This window comes from Sander vitreus, chromosome 11 (genome assembly GCF_031162955.1).
Source record: "Sander vitreus isolate 19-12246 chromosome 11, sanVit1, whole genome shotgun sequence".
Classification (NCBI taxonomy): Eukaryota; Metazoa; Chordata; class Actinopteri; order Perciformes; family Percidae; genus Sander; species Sander vitreus.
In genome coordinates, this window is record NC_135865.1 from 24,019,368 (window position 1) to 24,036,721 (window position 17,354).

Here is a 17,354-nt window from a genome sequence, read left to right on the forward strand (position 1 = left end):
AAGAAAAACAAACAAAGAGAAGTAACCTGGCCTAGTTTGTCTGTAGTTGTGCATGATGATTTACTGCAGTACAGCGCTAGGAAGTAACAGACAAGTATAGCACCTCTTGGCAGAGTTTATACTGTAGCATAGTTGTACATTCCCCTCTATAATTTTCATCTTGAATGACCAATATAATTCTCTGGTTCACTGGACAAAAGCATGTGCTTTTTGGTAAAGGGGGACAGAGTTAACCAGACTGTCTACTCCAAGTCTTTGCCTCTGCAAACACTGTTCTTCAGTCCTATGTATCACCACCTGCACTTGGTAAACAACATCAGTGACTCATTATGTATGTTTCAGTCATTTTTTTTGTGCAGTCTGTCTTTTGAACACATTTTTCTCGTCTTCTTCCACTTCAACTGTTAACTTAGTAGCTCCTTCATCTGGCACATAGCCTGGTAAACATACAGACCTCAGAACTGAAGAGAGGATACTCGCATTACATTTCAGGGATGTTTGGTTAGCCTTTGCGAAAACGACAAAAACATTTTTGGGTTGTACTACTTATCCTGCAAAGAAATGTGTGAGGTAACGCTCGACTAGAAGCCAGTCTGGTTAAAGCCGTAAGGAGATGAGTTCAGTTTAAACATAGCTAGTTTTTGTTTTTCTCTACTCTGAGAACCAAATCATCTACTTTTCCTCTCTAAAGGATGCCCACCAGCACAACTAAGACCCTACATACAACAAGTGTTATTTTTTTTTATGAATAAGTGAATAAAAGACAGAGAAATGTTGGAGGATCACAGAAATATACAGTAAGCTGTTTAAAGTCAAAAGGGCAAGCACACAAATGCAAAAATAAAAAATAAAATGTTTACCCCCATTCTGGACACCCTGTAGTTTATGTGTCCCTTGCATGTACTTTTCATTTCCACTTCCTTTTTTCAGTTTCCATCTCTTCACTTATGCATGCTCAGATCAACCCTATCTACTCTAAATACACAAATACGGTACATTTGCGATTTACAGCTACAAAAAAAGATTCTGTGTTGTGGTTTGCCATCCACTCTTACATCTGCGCTCTGTAGCTCTGGCAGTTTACTTTTAGCTCCACCTCCTGTTGTGGTTTTGAGGTTTTTACATTAAAAGAAATAAGTAAACCTGTGCATCACAGTGGCATCTGAGGAGGAACACTGTGAGTAAAAGCGCCATATAATGTAGTCTGTGTACTCAAGGCAAATCAGGTTTGCTGCAAAGTGCATTACAGAAAACATACAAGCATAAAAAAACAAGACAATGCTTAGTATATTCCAATATTGTTTTACTTCTGTTTGTTTCTCTTTTTAAGGGAGATGCTGTCATGTCCGACTATTCATAAAACTTGGGTTATAACTCAACATACATCTAACACGCCATTATATCTGTTATCTTGGGTTACTTTTAGGTCAGGCCACTCAAGATGACAATATGCTTTTTCAGAACTGCTCGTCGGATTGTCGAATAGCTTTAGAAACCCCCTCACCTTCACGCCTTTCTATCGTCAGATTAGGGGGAACTGTGTCCAACCATTTTGGTAACTTTCCAAAATTAACGATCTGACATTCACACCCACTTCACACAGTGATAAACTAGCTGTGTGGAGGTGAGAAAGCAGGCAGGGTTTGAATTTGAATTTTTTTCATCCCTGACATTCTTTCACCAGCAAATTAAACTGGTATTTGTGAATTCACCTGAAACGTGAACCGAAATATGCTGAAAACAAACCTTTTATTTTTCGACTTAATGACGATGCTGTCAGTTTATGTTAGTAATAAAAACCAGAGCCAGCACTGACCTCTTAGTGATGCGTGTGGGCTGCTGCAGGACTCGGTCCAGCTCCAGGCCTTCGCTGTCCAGCAGTCGCCTGAGGGCAATGTCAGCCAGCTGACCTATGACCCCGAATGCCTCGTCCAGGTTGAGGAACATGGAGAATTCCCTCTGTCGCTGCCGTGTGTTGACCCGGATGGCCTCCGTCATCAGACCGGTGGAGACCCGCTCCAACCGCGTCACCTCCGCCCAGGGAATCACAAACTTGACTGGGGAAAAAAGAAGAGAGTAAAATATTTGAGTTTCGGCCATCTGGTTGGTGTGTAACTGCCTGACTTCATGTCACAGTGACTACTTCACCTGTGAACCACCTTATGGTCATTATGCGTTTCCATCCTATTGTCAAGCTAATTTAAATGAAGCTTTCCTAATAGTAGGAACTTTCCACAACTGCACTCAATTGTGAAACTTCAGTTGCAGATTGTTAATTAAGATGCTGCAAGAAAATGTACGTTTGTAGAGCGATAACCAAGAATTGACTTCTGCTTGTAAGACGTTTGGGAGGATGAAGATTTAAAATAAGACCGGAAATGATGTGAAATTGAATTGTATTTTATATATTAAAATGACATATTGGGAAAACATTATATCACATATTTTAAGAGTTACATCCCCACACTGTGTTGCAATATGAGAGGTAAGTATAGATTAAAGAAAAGTAAAGGGTATGAAAACATTTTGTGTCTACAAAATACCCTAACTAAACTTATTTTACCAATACATTTGGTTACTTTTTTACTAACATAATCGATGTGTTCTCACAAACTCGCATTATTATTCTGAGGAATGTTCCACACATTAAGGGTTTCTCAGGTGAAGCTAGACTTAAAAAGTAAAGAAGTGAGAGGTATGAGAAGTTTCTATGGACTTTTTGATAATTCTGACAACAGTATACATTAATATTGAATAAAAAAAATGATTGTGGGGAAACTGTCTTTGCGTTCAGTCTTTTGGCTTGAAAATCAGAGCCCTCACTTTGGTGTACAGACCTTCCTTCCCCAGCAGGAAGGAGTAGAAGGCCATGTGGTTGATGCTAAGGTAGAGGAAGCCCTGCCGAGGCACACGGCCCTTCCAGCAGCAGCAGGAGTAGTACGTCACCAGTTTCTCTGATGAAGGGAGGCCAAAGTGCAGCTCGAACTTCAGCAGCACCTCCCTGAACTTCTCCGGCTCCTCCTCCTGGGCGGCCTGGCGACCCCGAACCTCCTCTGCAATAAGGCCCTACGAAGGAGGAAAATTACACTCATGACTTCAGAGCACTTTATATGGACTTGCATCCCAACAGGGTTTCATCATCATTATATAATCAACAGTGAGGCGGGTGTTTTACTTTGATCCAACCAATGCCTTGAATCCTTTTTAAACCCACAGGGAAAGCTTTGTCAACACATCTTAAAAACCTAAAATCATCCTCTGACAGGATTCAGGCCGGCACAGGAAGGTTTCGCACCTTGACCTTTCCTTTGACAAAGCTGGCAGCATCCTCCTTGTTCTCAAACACAGACAGAGAGCGAAGCAGGTTGTGGACCAGCCAGTCCCAGTGCTTGTTCACCTCCTCTATGGCGGCTCCTGATAGACAAAAGGATCAAACACAAGAGGGAACTTAACAGATGTGTCCGATCTAATGAGGCAGTTGAACAGGTACAGAAAAAAAACATAGAAATTTCCCAGGCACACCAAGACTGCACACAACCCAAAACACCAACGTATCTGAGACGTAATGGTCCAGCTCACCGCTGGCGATGACCCAGCTGATCTGGGAGCCGGGAACCTGGAGGAGGATGCGGAAGGGTGTGACCCTGGCATTGGAGTCCAGCACTGTGTCCAGCGCCCCCACCAGGAGACCTGCAGAGACGACAAAACACATTAGTCGACTTTTCGATTAGTCGGTCGATAGAAAAATAAATCGCAACCATATTGATAATCAATTAACCATAAAAATATTTTTTCATGCAAAAGTGGCAGAAAATGTGGGTTTCAGCCTCTTAAATATGGATTTCCTGCTTTTCGCTGTTTTATATAATATTAAAATGAACATTTTGGGTTTCGGACAAAACAAAGCATTTAAAGACATCCCCTTGACACCATGTTGAGAAACTGGTATGGACATTTTTCACTATTTTCTGACATTTTATAAACTATCACACTATAATCATTTTAATTTCTTTCAATGTTAATAATTTTCAATGAAAATGAGAATAATGATCCAAAAAACAATATTCCCTCCAATATCGTGAATCATATCGCAATCGCAATATCAGTCAAAATAATCGCAATTAGATATTTCCCTCATATCGTGCAGCCCTACTTAGAAGTTACATTTTGCTTCTTTGCACAAAGTTTTTCACCCAGCTTTGCTTTCAACTGTTAAGGCAGCATTATCAGCCAGATCTACCCAACCTGCCACAACTAAGTACAACCCTGCATTTCAAAGTTATGACAGAACAAGATAAGGGCAAGAGCAAGAAGTCAGATCTCTATCTACATGTTCAGCATTGCCTTCTCTGGCCTGGTACACACAAAAGACCAAGTAAAACATGGAGAGAAGAGGAAGAGGGATCAGTATTAAACGTGGGGTATACTCGCTGCAGCCGACCTGTCGAGAGTCAGTGTGACGTCATGGGAGCGCTGTAACTGTTTACACTAGCGCGTGGTGGTCGCGACACTAGTTGCAGTCTTCTCCTGAACAGAGGTGGCGCTAATGAGGAAAGGCTACCGACTTTGCTATTTCTACGGACTAGAAGAAGAAGAAAAACGTAAACAACGGCAGAACTGGCAGCAGCATTGACATCAATGCTTCGATTTGATTCAATGACCTACTTCGTCGGATCAAGCCTTTCATTCGCCATAAAGGAACTCATCTTAACCCAGTAAGTTTACAAGAGAGATTTGCAGTCACTCTGAGAGTCCTGGCATCCGGTTACCCTCAAGCTCGTCCATGCTTCCTGTTAATGCTTTGTCACGTGCCACTGAAAAAAAAATAGCAGTGGCGCGCCAGAGAGATCTACTTCATTTTGACGTCACATTAGCGAGCACCAGCTCGGCTACGGCGACTGTAAAACGGCCTTTAGTTGTACTGCATACTGGGCTTGATGATTTAACTCAACAGCTTCAGGGTTGTTAGCCTATAAAAAAAGCAGTGAAACTGAAAGTCATGAAGAATGGGATTCACTGGAGGCTTTTATAATCTTGTGAGAGACCTGCTGTTTAAAAGGCTTTTCCACCTTTGGAAAGTATGTTTTTTGTTCAATTTAAAATCATTCAATACATGGTGTGTATAACTGAATACCAGCATAAAATATCATCTGTCGTAAGCTTCAAACCAGAAGTATTATAGCCTTTGTTGGTGGAACCCTAAGCAGGTGGAGATGTGTAAAGATAAAGTCTCTCTGAGCAGCTCTGGCTCTCAGCCAAATGTAAACCATATCTTAGAGTCAAAGTCGACCTGCCTGGAGCTGCGAAGCCGGCAGCCTGGCAACACAAAACCATCCGTCTGTTACCACAAAGCCCAGAAGGGGTTGACACTGGTAAACTTTCCAGAAAGGGGAGTCAATATGAATCATCGCCTTTCTCTGCTAATGGTCACATTGTGGGGGAATACGGCTGTGGCGACATAAAGGCTACAGTCAACCTTTATGAGGCTTGGAGAAAAGGAAAATCGAGATCTGCTCTCACATCTACAATGTCTGTTTGCTCTTGAATGCATCAAACTTAAATGATCTGTATCTGTCTTTTTCTTGTGTTGCTTTATGTCTGTGCATTCAATTAAGGCTAACTGACAAAGGACATGCAAAAAGTAACTTTAAGATAAAAGTATTTGGTTAGAAATAATAAAACAAAGACTGGTATGAAGGGACTGATCAGCTGCAGATGTTTCATTGCCCAACCCTTCTCAGAAATCCTGCTGTAAGTATGTTGTCACAACTTTGAGACCACATTGAATTCAGTTTCTGCTTTTATCTTTATAGCTAGAAACATAAAAATAAAAAAATAAAAATCAGATCTGAGCCATAAAACAGACAACTCCTCTCTGTGTTTTTTCCTTCGGCTGTGTGGCAGGAACACCACAGAGAAGCTTGTTTAATTAGTTAATGTTGAATGACGATTAGACAACAGGACTTGACCTTTTTACCCGTCTTGCTATGGGAACAGTGGGAACAAACACATACACAAAGTAAACCCCGGCCAGGAAGTTCCTACTATTCTCTTTTATGAGAAGAGCTCTGGCCACGGGTTTCCCCAAAGGGAAGAAGAGGGAGAATAGAGAAGACGCTGTATGAGTTGGTTGCCTGGTTTAATGATTCAAAGTGTCCCTCGTCCCCTATAAATCTACTGTACAGACGACTGCCAATTTGTCAGTAAAGCCTGTTGTACAGATACAAAACACAGAGAGGAAGCGAGACAGTGGAAACAGCAAACAGGTCATCATGGAGAAAGTTGTAATTCACAGCGGTGGGAAGCGGTCAGATGGGCTGCATCAGGTACATTGTCAGAAATGTGTATAATAATCACTAAATATTTAGGACAGAAACAGTTCTGCAGGATGACATTTTTTAATTATGGCATACTGATAGCAGCATTATCACCACCTTCAACATTTAATACAACTAAATCCCACTGAATGACAAAAACCTGTCAGTCACTCTCCAACAGGAAATCACAGCGAGGTCAGTTAGACTGTTTTTAAGCATGTGATTATTACAGGTTTTCTTTTATGTCTATTACAGGAGGGTTACATTTCCTATGAGAAAAAATGTATACTTTATTAGAATCAAACTAAATAAAATGTTTTTTGTTTTTTTTTAGATTGACTGTATATTGATTTTAACCAATATAAACATTACAGCAAGAATAGTAAGTGACACACAGTATAATTACACGGCTTTGTTGAATACTCGATTCTGATTGGTCAGTGGTCAGCATTTTACGCTCGGTTATTACCGCTGCTATGGGTGCAGTTCTGAATATAGACTCTGGAGGAATATTTACTACCATTAAATCAAAAAAGTAATTTTTAAATCAATATTTAGTGTCAAAAGTTGGATTTCTTTAGTAAGTAGCTGTGTAATAAGCAGGATAATGTAAAGCCAGCAGGTCATTATTGCTAATTAAACCCCGGCAGTAATAATGACCCACTCGCTCTACATTATAATTAAACATCTTAAAAATCACGTATTTTTTACAGTCCGAACCCCAAAAAACCTTTGTCGATCTGAAATGAAGACAGATTCAGCAACTGCATGGCCTATTTCTCGTCTTAAAATGTTTTCAGAAACACTTTGCGGTGACCTATCTTCGTAAAATATGAGATCGTATTCTGAACGAGCCGCCATTAGGCCCAGTTGAAAAATCCAGGAGCAGCCAGACCCACATGACCCGTTCGTCCAATTAGCTGCCGGTTTTCATTTTTTGGGCGACAACACAGATTTGCGCCGCCTGCTGTTATGGAGACGTATTACACGCTCAAGTCGGTATCGCTTCGGTGTGTTCTGAGGCACTTTTTGGACCTTGGGGAGCCGACTGATCAGTCCGACTGCCTTTTCTGCCGACGGGTCAGGGGCTTTACACCCCCAAAGCTAACACAATCAGGCTAACTCAAGCCTGGTTTGATCAAAACAAATCAAAATGTAGAGGAGTCAGAGATGTAAAGCTGTGATGTGCATGGCCTCAGAGCAACACTTATCTAACACTTTGTATAAAAAATGAAATGACCACAATAACTGGACCCTGAAACCGAAGCAGCTTAATAAAATGTATTAGCCTACATGCCACAATCTGACAGTAGGAAAATCAAAAGTTTTCTTGTGTAAATATCAGTGAGCAGTTAATTAAACCAAAATAAAGTTATTTAGTTTAGTTTGTTGGTGATGTGTTACTGGAGCATTGACCCTATAAGATTGCTTTTTTTAAACCATGCACTTTGCATGTAGGTGAAGTGCTAGAAACCCCTCCCACTCTACTTCTAATCTTGGTTTTAAGACCTGTGTGAAACATCTTTATAGGAGGTGAGAAAGTTTGGATATGACATAAAGGATTGCTGCATACCTTTATAGAAATGTATGTGTTTCTGTTCTGGTCACAACCAGAGGCGCTCCAGAAATGGGCAGTATGAAAAATATATGTGTTTATGTGCCGAAACGGAGTATAATAGGACACCTTTAACCAAAGTTGGCCCCCGTGTTGAGAGTTTGAGAAAATCAAAGCTAAGGGTCAGTGGTTAAGATCAAGTTGCCATAAAGTTATAAGGCTGGTTTGGCATCAGTCGCCATAACAACACACACAGACTGTGGTAAACCATCTGGAACAGGGGCTTTCCTGTGAACCCTGTGATTGGAATAATCTAGGATTTCCCTGAATTTTGGTTCAACGGACCTTAACTATTTAATCCTTCTTTCTGGGATACCCCCTTGTGACCCTGTCTGCTGATTCTTTGTGGTTCTTTTTTTCTGTTTTTGCTATTTTTGTTGTTGACTTGTTATCCTGACAGCTGGCTTTCTTTGGCTTCTCCAGTGTTGTCACCGTTTACCTGTGGTCCTGCCTGTAGTAGGCTACTGTCTGTCTGTGTGTGTGGCCTCGCCTTTGCGTGTTGTTTTTGTTGTGTTGTTTTTATTTACCTGTGATCCTTCCCGTCGGCTCTCCGTGGCCTCTCCTCCTCTGCAGGAGGAAGAAGTCGTTGCTCCTCACGGTCACCCAGAGCTTCAGAGCGTTTTTCAGCAGAACTTCCTCCGGGTTTAGCCACATTTCGTCCAGCAGGGAGGGACCGGAGGAAGCCCTCCGCCGTTATGGTCTTTGCAGCGTCGATATACAAAAGTTTTCTCCGGCTGTCCTCCGCCTCGGGAGCGCCCTGATCGATCCTACACCTGCGGGTTTTCGGGTTTATCCATGATCATATCCTGTATCCTGCGCTCCCGACAGCTGCAGGCTTCAGACTTGCACGCCTCAAGTCTGCTGCTCCCTCACGCCCGATTTGCAGCAGCTGTAGCATACACACCAGACAAAGATCGTCTATTTGAGAAGATGACTCACTCTGTAGTTGAATCAGCCCCCCCCCCCCCCATAAATGTAACGTTAGCTGGGATTTTTTTTAATTAGTTTGCTAAATTGTTTTAGATCCCAGAATCACGAATCATAGCAACAAAACACGTTTTTATAGTTTTTTTATTTGGCACAAAAAGCTCTTATAGGTGCCCTGCCACACGTATTTCATTACTTTGTGGTAATGTCTGAAGGTCTACCATGGACTCTGTAAAAAATGTTGTGGAAAAAAATGCCTTGGTTACATTGTTTCAAGCCATTCTAGCGTGATATAGAAAGCCTGCAGGAAGACTCAGTTCGATTTGTGCCATTTCTCATTAATATTCAATGAGCTAAGCTGCTTGACTCTGATTGGCTAACAGCTAGCCAATGAGAGCCTGGCTATCAGCATCCTTTACCCAGCGCAACTGGACAAGCTCATGAATAGTAATGAGCTCAGGCAACACAACGTCAGACTGACCAGCTTTTGTAATTGGCCTGATTTCTCTGCTTATTTAACTATAAAAAGTTAAGTAAGTAGTCACAAACCAAATCTAAAAACTCTGTTCATTTTCATCATTTTCTTCAATTGTTATTGTATATTTTTTTATATTTCTTACTGTCCTTTCTGTTTTTACTCTTTATATGTTAAGTGAGTGTTATACTCTGAGAGAAAAGATTAACCAGAGTCAAATTTGTTAAAGCAAACCCCTTCCAATAAAGGTGATTGACTTCAGCTCATTGTGGTGCACTTATATAAATTTGAAGATGCTAGGTGACCCACATTTCAGATGTTCCAGCTCTTCTGCGTTGTTTTGACCAAGTGCGTTTAGCCTAGGCTACTATTAAAAATCCAGCAACAGAGGATTTTGTTGCCACAGTTTTGTTGGCATTTTGCATAAAGGAATGGTTTCACTATACTGTAAATCTTTTAGTTTCACCATCTTCATTGTGTCATTTTGAAACTCATTTTTAGCTTAGTTGTAGATAGGGAAATATCTGCAACAATCACCCATATGTTAGGCTACAACCTTTGATCAACCTCAAAACACAAAAAGTTTTAGCCTACACACAAAATAAAATAATAGGCTAGGCTATATGTATAGCCAGAATAAAAACAAAAACATTTGCTAATAATAATAATACACTTAGCTACAACATAGAGTCACCGTAAAACATGTTTAGCCAAAAATTGGCTAATTAATAATCCCAAAAAGTACAGTTGAAAAAACTAGCTATAAAATTAAATACAGCAGCAGTTTGTTTTGTAAATAATTGTGAATTAAAACATGAAATAGGCTACTGATTGCAAAAGACCTACAAGAACAGAGGAAAACTTTTTCACGTGCAAAATTAAAACACAGAGATTACGTTTGTGGTTCCTGAAAAACAGGGACAGAGTGGGCGCTCTTCATTTTTATTTTCTTTCTCTTCCGCATTTGACCAACTTTCCCTTCAGCCAGTTCCGGCAGAGAGCCACTGGCCCTCCCGTGATTGGGTGTTCAGCTGACACAGGTTCAGGTGCTCAGTACATTAATTATCCCACAAAGGCTCATTGTATGACTTTTGTTTATTCATCATTATGAAAAAGACAATGCCTGGAGGCTCTTTATATCCTATCATTCCACTGCTCCTGAAAACAAATTTAAAAAACATATAATTATTACTTACATTTTAGTTAGCCTACTTACATTTAACTTTTAAGACATTTAGTAATATCCAGAGTGGTTTATATACTAAAGAGTGCAGAAAAGCATCATATTAGACCTGTTAAAACCAGAGGACCCAAGAGGGAAACCTAACTTGAAGAATGCAGCAAAGAAAGGAAACATCGCATGGCTGATTGTCAATAGTTAGCATTAAGGATAGACCAATATGGGATTTACTCATATAGCCTAAATACTAACGTCAATAATTTTTATAGAAGAGATTAAAGGCAACAAAGGAAATAAGGATGTTTTCTTAAGTTTCTGTTTACTTGTCAATCTTTCAAAATAAAATGAGCTCTGGTGCTGTAATAAAAGAGCAATTCTTACACAAATTAAAATGGATCCTTATTGTATTGTTTTATATGTTTTGTCAACACAAACATGACATGTATGCCTAGGGGGCTGAGGACATACATGACATAAACACAAAGATTTCAATGCCACTCTCACAGTGTCATCAATGGATAAATCGTCACAATGACACAAGCCATTTGTTTGCCATGCTAGATCAACCCATTTGGGGACCTAATTAGGGGAAGAAGTTTCTGTTGGGCCACCCTCTCACATACACACTGCCCACATCCTTTGCATTCTGTATACCTCTCCAAGTCTCCATTAAGTACACACCAGACTACACAGCAGCTTCATGTGGCCATGAAACTAACCAGTACTCCTGCTGAAATACTAGCCCCAGCACCCATGTTTGCTATGTGTCACTTACATTGTTATTAAACACAACTTTATTTAGGGAATATGAACCATGTGTACTCATTGTAAACTCAAATGCTAAAGGTCCTGAACACAGGGCCCCTCAACAAGACAGGGGGGCATCATAACAATCCACAGCCTGTTTAGCTGATGGTGAACTTTAGCGGTGTACATTCCCTGACAAATCTGCCAATAATGAAAATACCAAAACAAATTAATATGTAGTGATACTGGTGCTTACCCCAGTTTTTATCCAGTTTGGTAATCCATACTTGATAGGGTCAGCAATAAATATCACCAAATATTAATCTACTGTAATGCTCAGTCCTGTGTAATATAAGAGGAAGAAAGAAAAGAGGAAGTTAAACAAGTACGACTGGTAGGATCTAAAATTAGATCTCAACATGAGGTGCCACCAATTTAACATGAAAACAGTTAGCTACACGTTTAGTTTAGCCTCAAAATCTTTCATTACAGTAAACAACATCCATTCTTTTTTGTGTGTTTCCTTTACATGAGTTGTTGATAAGTTGTTAATTTATGGTTATAGTAACATATAGCCTAGTATTGCACTGCAATTTTGTTATTTTAGCCTACTTAAGCATTTGCATTATGTGATACTTTATATGCCTTCATTTTACAATTCAGGAGTAAATATTGCACTTTTTACTAATAGATTTATGACTGTTATTTTGCAGGGTTTTTTTTTGAGTATTGATGGACACAGAATACAAAACATGATGATGGATGATGAGGAAATGATGATTGTGTTGAGTTTATGCAAGTCAGCATTTAGTAGTAGTTTCCCAGTTACAGAAACTTCAGTATTTGCAGCCACACTCTGAAAAGGAGATCTATTTAGATTTGATCGTGTACTTCAATAATTATTTTCAATGTGTTTATCTTCATGGAGATTTTTTTATTCTTATTTTGATGTGCTTGTTCGTTTTCCACCTGTTATCGAGACTCAACCATTTTTATTTTAAAAGTGGGGATGCCGTACAAATGACGTGTGTGTGTGTGTGTGTGTGTGTGTGTGTGTGTGTGTGTGTGTGTGTGTGTGTGCGTGTGTGTGTGCGTGTGTGTGAGCAACAGCACCTGTTTGGTTTCGCTCTCGACAGCCACAAATGGAATGCTGCTCTCCAACTCCTTATATGGTCACAGTGAGCCTCAAAAGGAAGTTGGTGTCACTTTTATTATTGTCCTACCCGTAACGCATCTGTTCCTTGTATTTTTAAACACAAACTACCGAGCTGTAGCGCCGTATAAAAAAGCAAAAGCATACAGTCTGTGTTTTATTTACGACATATGTAGTGGAAGTGATTTTATGTTCACCCTGGACGCATTGTGTGCTTATCTGAGTCAATCGTAGCTTTTTGTTTTATGCCGGATTCGGTCCGTCAGCGCTCTTTCTGTTTCCGTGTCTGGGAGGAGAGCAGTAGTGTGATTTCAGAGGAAGCTTCTATCTTTTAAAATGCAGGTTGGTATAACGTTGTAAGACGTTTAAACGCTGTGGTTTAACGTTGGTGAATGAGGCGATTCAACACCGGTTGATGTTGGTGTTGAGTGTGGAGATAATTTCTGAGCAGAGCTTTGAAACTTAGCTTAGCTGTGTAGCTGGGCGTATCAACTGGTTAAATAGCAGCTTTACTATTAGAGACAGAGAAAGACATGTTGACATGAATTCAGCTGGTGCAAGAGCTGAGACGATGTGTGATAAACCGATTAGTTGGCAGACAGAAATTTAACTGACGACAATTTTGATCATGTCAAACTTTTGGTAATAAACGGCTTGGAAAACGTAAATAACCTAAACTATATAGTGTGAGTAGAAATGTCCTAGGCTATTTTTTTTTATAAGGGAATTATCTACTGTTTTAAGTTTTTCACGTCATTTAGTTGAGTCTACAAAATGTAAAAAAAAAATAAAATAAAAGAAGAAACTGAGCTCAAATTGCTTATTGTCTGAGGGCAAGTCCAAAAAACCCAAATGTTTCAGCGGAAAGGAACATGGTAAATCCTCACATTTAAGTGTCTGATTTTTACTTATTAGCTTAATGTTTTGTCAACAAGTACTTATTTGTCACAGGCGGTACAATAATTGGTTGCAACAATAGTTGGCACAGCAAGAAGTTAATCTACAGTATTTGCTAAATTGTTGTTATAGATAGACTAAAACTGCAGTTTTTACAAGACCATGTTGTCAGTCTGTTGCTTTAAACTGAGACCAACTTAGCCTCGAGTCATGCCACTACTTTGCAGGTTAGCCAGATGCCCTGAGGCTGCCGTCCACAATAGATGACGCCTTTTATTTTAAGGGTGTATACAATAAATACTTTGGCTTGCGGCCCCCCAACCCTCACGATACACACTGTGAAGAGGGCTGGGCGATATGGAGAAAATCAAATATCATGATATTTTTTTACCAAATACCTCGATATCGATACTGCAACAATATTGTAGAGTTGACTATTGGTGCTTTCACAAAATATTTACACAATGAGATATTTGATAAATAATCATCAGTAATGTGGATATAATGACTAAGTGGGTAAAGGCAAATAATAGAACAGTTACAACAGTCTGGTAAGTTCAGAAAAGTACATCACTTTACTTTAACGCAGCCTTTAAAACCAGGAAAAGACAACACTTATGCCATATTACGATATTATGATATCCAAAATCTAAGACGATATTTAGTCTCATATCACGATCTCGATATATTATCGATATATTGCCCAGCTCTAACTGTGAATCTCACTCAGTGTTGCTGTGGTGGGGAGAGCACCCCAAACTGTTTTGTTGTCTTCCAAGCAGGTTTAGACACAGCCCCATGTTTACCTTTTCTCTCTGTCAGTTAGCCCAGTTTTAGTTTGTGGCAAAGAAACCCCACACAAGTTAACTTTGTATATTTGGTGCTTAAATATGAACAAAACCCATCCACCGTGCACATGCTCGTCTTACACCACGGCTCATTCCCAGTTTATTAAAGCAAACTATGTGTTAGAGTTGGTAAACTTATGGAGGGAACTTGTTTTCACAAAGATTGATGAATTAAACCCTGATCATGGTATGAGCACATTTTAGTTTTAAAATTGCTGTTTCACTCTTCTGCATACACAAAACCCCCCAAAAAAACTAGCTAAAATAAACCCAGAGTAACAATACTTGTAAATGCTTTGTTTTTTCCCCCCCAGGACCCAAATGAAGACACAGAGTGGAATGATATCCTGAGGAAGAAAGGCATTCTTCCTCCCAAAGAGGTACCAAAAGAAGATGAAGAGGAAGAGCTGGCTCTCCAACAGCAGTCTGTTGGTAAGAGAGACAGTTTGGGATATGTATCGGTTATTCTTTGTGGCTAAATTTAGGGAGTTTCCACCTCAAAAAACATGTTTTGAAATTGTCACGCAAATCAATTTACCCGCAAGTTTTGTTATTTGCAGATGTGCAAATAAAAATCATGTAAATTATATCAAATACAAGTTGTTGTTTTTTCTGAAAGAGTTCAGTCTAGTCTATTTTGACCCCATTCAACTGATCACGGAGGGTTAGATTATTTGCAGAACATGTTCTCAGCTGCTCTGACTGTTGTTTCTCTGAACAGTTAAAACGTATGAGGACATGACACTGGAAGAACTGCAGGAGAATGAAGATGAGTTTAGTGAAGACGATGAGGCTGCCATTGAAATGTACAGGTGAGTGGAGATTATGCAGGTAGGGGTCTTGTGTACAGACTACAACCCCCAATCATGTGTAGTATACTGTTACTCTGTGTGCAGGGCCTGCAGGAAAAACTTACTTTTGTTCTCAAGGCCACCCCAGTGGTTAGTACACGTCAAAATCCACTGGAAAACGACCTTTTACAGGATGGCTTAATACCAAAAGTACCACAAAATAATAACAACAATTGCAGCATTTGGTTGGTGACTGAAACCTATTCACTCTGACTGCACACTAATATGAGATGTATCTCCTTGCAGACAGCAGCGTCTTGCGGAGTGGAAGGCGACTCAGTTGAAGAACGTGTTCGGGGAGGTGGTGGAAATCTCCGGGCAGGACTACATCAAGGAGGTCAACAAGGCCGGAGACGGCATCTGGGTGGTGCTGCACCTTTACAAACAGGGGTAGGTCATCCAACAAAATGGAGTACTTGAACAAGTATGCGGGGAGAAAACGTCTTGTGTCCAGAAGGACAGGAATTATTATGAGTTGAGTTTTTCAAATGTCAACGCCACAGGCTGACACAGCTGTTAAGTTAATATCAGGACTTGTTTTTCCTTTTTTCTTCTTTTTAATCACCATTTTGGGTTTGAAATGTTAGCAGATGTTGAAATGTTAGCAGAGCAAAAAGTCAAACAAATCGACTTTCAAATGTAAGTAGCATCTGTTTTCCTTCATGAGAGAGAGAGAGAGAGAGAGAGGATGAAAATGGTAATTTGTTCTCATCAATCTTCCCATTATGACCAACGTTGGTTCTGCCCCCAGTGCATCACTAGTCTCGCACTGCCAGACCTTCCTTCACAACGCTGCGGAGGAGGGTCTGGCTAGTCCACACAGCATTCCGGGGTGGGAGAAAAACGTGCTCTGGTTTATTGGCATTTCTTTAAACCAGTCACAATCGTCTTGGGCGGGTCTCAGCGCCTGACGGAGCAACGGTGCCTCGGGAAGGAACTAGTTTAGGTGGAACATGTGTACGTTCAAAGGTTGTTTTAGTCCTCATAAATCCACCGGAGTTTAAAATGCCAACACAAAGAAAGTGGAAGGTGACGGTCATCCGGGCATAATGAGGGACATCTGGTGGAATTTCTGGCAGCACCGGAACAATCCCGGAAATAAAACGTCGTTGATATAGACTAGTGCAGCACTAATCAGTCTACATGATGTTTTCTCTCCGCTCATCTCTTTTCCCAGCATCCCTCTGTGTACCCTTATCAACCAACACCTGAGTATGTTGGCCAGGAAGTTCCCTCAGACCAAGTTCCTCAAGTCCATCTCCACCACCTGCATCCCCAACTACCCGGACCGCAACCTTCCCACCATCTTCGTCTATTTTGAGGGAGAGATGAAGGCCCAGTTCATTGGGCCACTGGTCTTTGGGGGCATGAACCTCAAAGTTGAAGGTAGGAGGCGACTTGCTTTCAGAAAAGCGGCAGGACTTAAATCTTTAGGACCATCAGAGTATGTAAAGTGATGTCAGTATAAACATAACATTTTGTAGAATCATTGAATCCTAGTGTGAGTATTTGTAAATGGACACTTACTGTTTCTTAGATTTTTTTTCTCTCAGCAGATTAACATATTTATTATATTGTCATAATAGTCAATTTAAAAACGATATAAAGCTGTTGCAGTGTTATTTTTGGCATTTGATCTCAAATCTTACTCTTTCAAAAATGCATTAGTTTAGTCACATTTTAATCTTTTAATTCTTGCAGTTTTTCTCAAACAATTTGGACAACCAGTCACAGCCTGTGCATGTCATCATGTTTTATGAACCAAGCGTTTGTTATTTGTGCTGTTCACCAGAGCTGGAGTGGAGGTTATCAGAGTCCGGGGCGGTGAAGACAGACCTGGAGGAAAACCCCAAAAAGCAAATCGAAGACAAGCTAATGTCATCGATCAGATGTTCGCTTCCTACAGGAAAGGACAGTGACTCTGAGGACGAGGACTATTAGAAACAAACGCCTGTCACTCCAAACCAGAAAGTGTGGGTGGCTCTTATACAGAGCTCAATCCTGCTCAGCGGCACTCGGACAGGACTCTTGGCTGGACCTATGAGCTTTGTGCTTGAAGCACCCAGCCTCCTGTACGTCTCCGTAGGGAAAACGGCACAACAATCACTCTTTTGTAGTTTGAATAAACATCCGACTACATCACCTTACATAAGCATCAAAGACGCATTGTAACTTTTTTTTATTACGTTTCATTATAATTGTCACAAAATATTCATGTACATTTCAATCTGTTGAATTAAATGTGAGTCCACCTCTTTGCCACAATGATCGGTGCCATTTCTTCTTTAATTCTCATTTTTGGGGGAATCTGTGTCACTAAAGGATTTCTTTAAGAGATTATTTG

General features: G+C 40.3%; 2 protein-coding genes across 3 annotated transcripts in view; one reads left to right on the forward strand and one right to left on the reverse strand.

The window, feature by feature from the left end:
• Positions 1–11,613, reverse strand: part of tbc1d8 (TBC1 domain family member 8) — a 28,807-nt gene extending 17,194 nt beyond the window's left edge. The window contains exons 1-6 of one of the 2 annotated variants that reach the window (XM_078262443.1): positions 11,518–11,613; positions 8,460–8,821; positions 3,580–3,690; positions 3,296–3,414; positions 2,838–3,066; positions 1,817–2,057 (exon numbers count right to left, since the gene is read on the reverse strand). In XM_078262443.1, coding sequence (XP_078118569.1) covers positions 1,817–2,057; positions 2,838–3,066; positions 3,296–3,414; positions 3,580–3,690; positions 8,460–8,586 — 827 coding nt within the window. In that variant the 5' untranslated portion in view covers positions 8,587–8,821; positions 11,518–11,613. Of the gene's footprint in view, positions 1–1,816; positions 2,058–2,823; positions 3,067–3,295; positions 3,415–3,579; positions 3,691–8,459; positions 8,822–11,517 lie in introns of those variants that run through there. The other variant, XM_078262445.1, reaches the window with a different exon arrangement.
• A 1,034-nt stretch (positions 11,614–12,647) lies between these two features.
• Positions 12,648–17,275, forward strand: pdcl3 (phosducin-like 3). The gene is made up of 6 exons (XM_078262446.1): positions 12,648–12,756; positions 14,474–14,591; positions 14,881–14,971; positions 15,257–15,400; positions 16,188–16,396; positions 16,803–17,275. The coding sequence occupies exons 1-6, from the start codon at positions 12,751–12,753 to the stop codon at positions 16,949–16,951; spliced, it is 717 nt and encodes a 238-aa protein (XP_078118572.1). The 5' UTR covers positions 12,648–12,750; the 3' UTR covers positions 16,952–17,275.
• Positions 17,276–17,354: the final 79 nt, after the last annotated feature.

Coding starts and splice junctions, on each gene's coding strand:
- pdcl3 (XM_078262446.1), top strand. Junction 14,972..15,256: donor GCTGCCATTGAAATGTACAG/GTGAGTGGAGAT, acceptor ATCTCCTTGCAG/ACAGCAGCGTCTTGCGGAGT. Junction 16,397..16,802: donor CATGAACCTCAAAGTTGAAG/GTAGGAGGCGAC, acceptor GCTGTTCACCAG/AGCTGGAGTGGAGGTTATCA.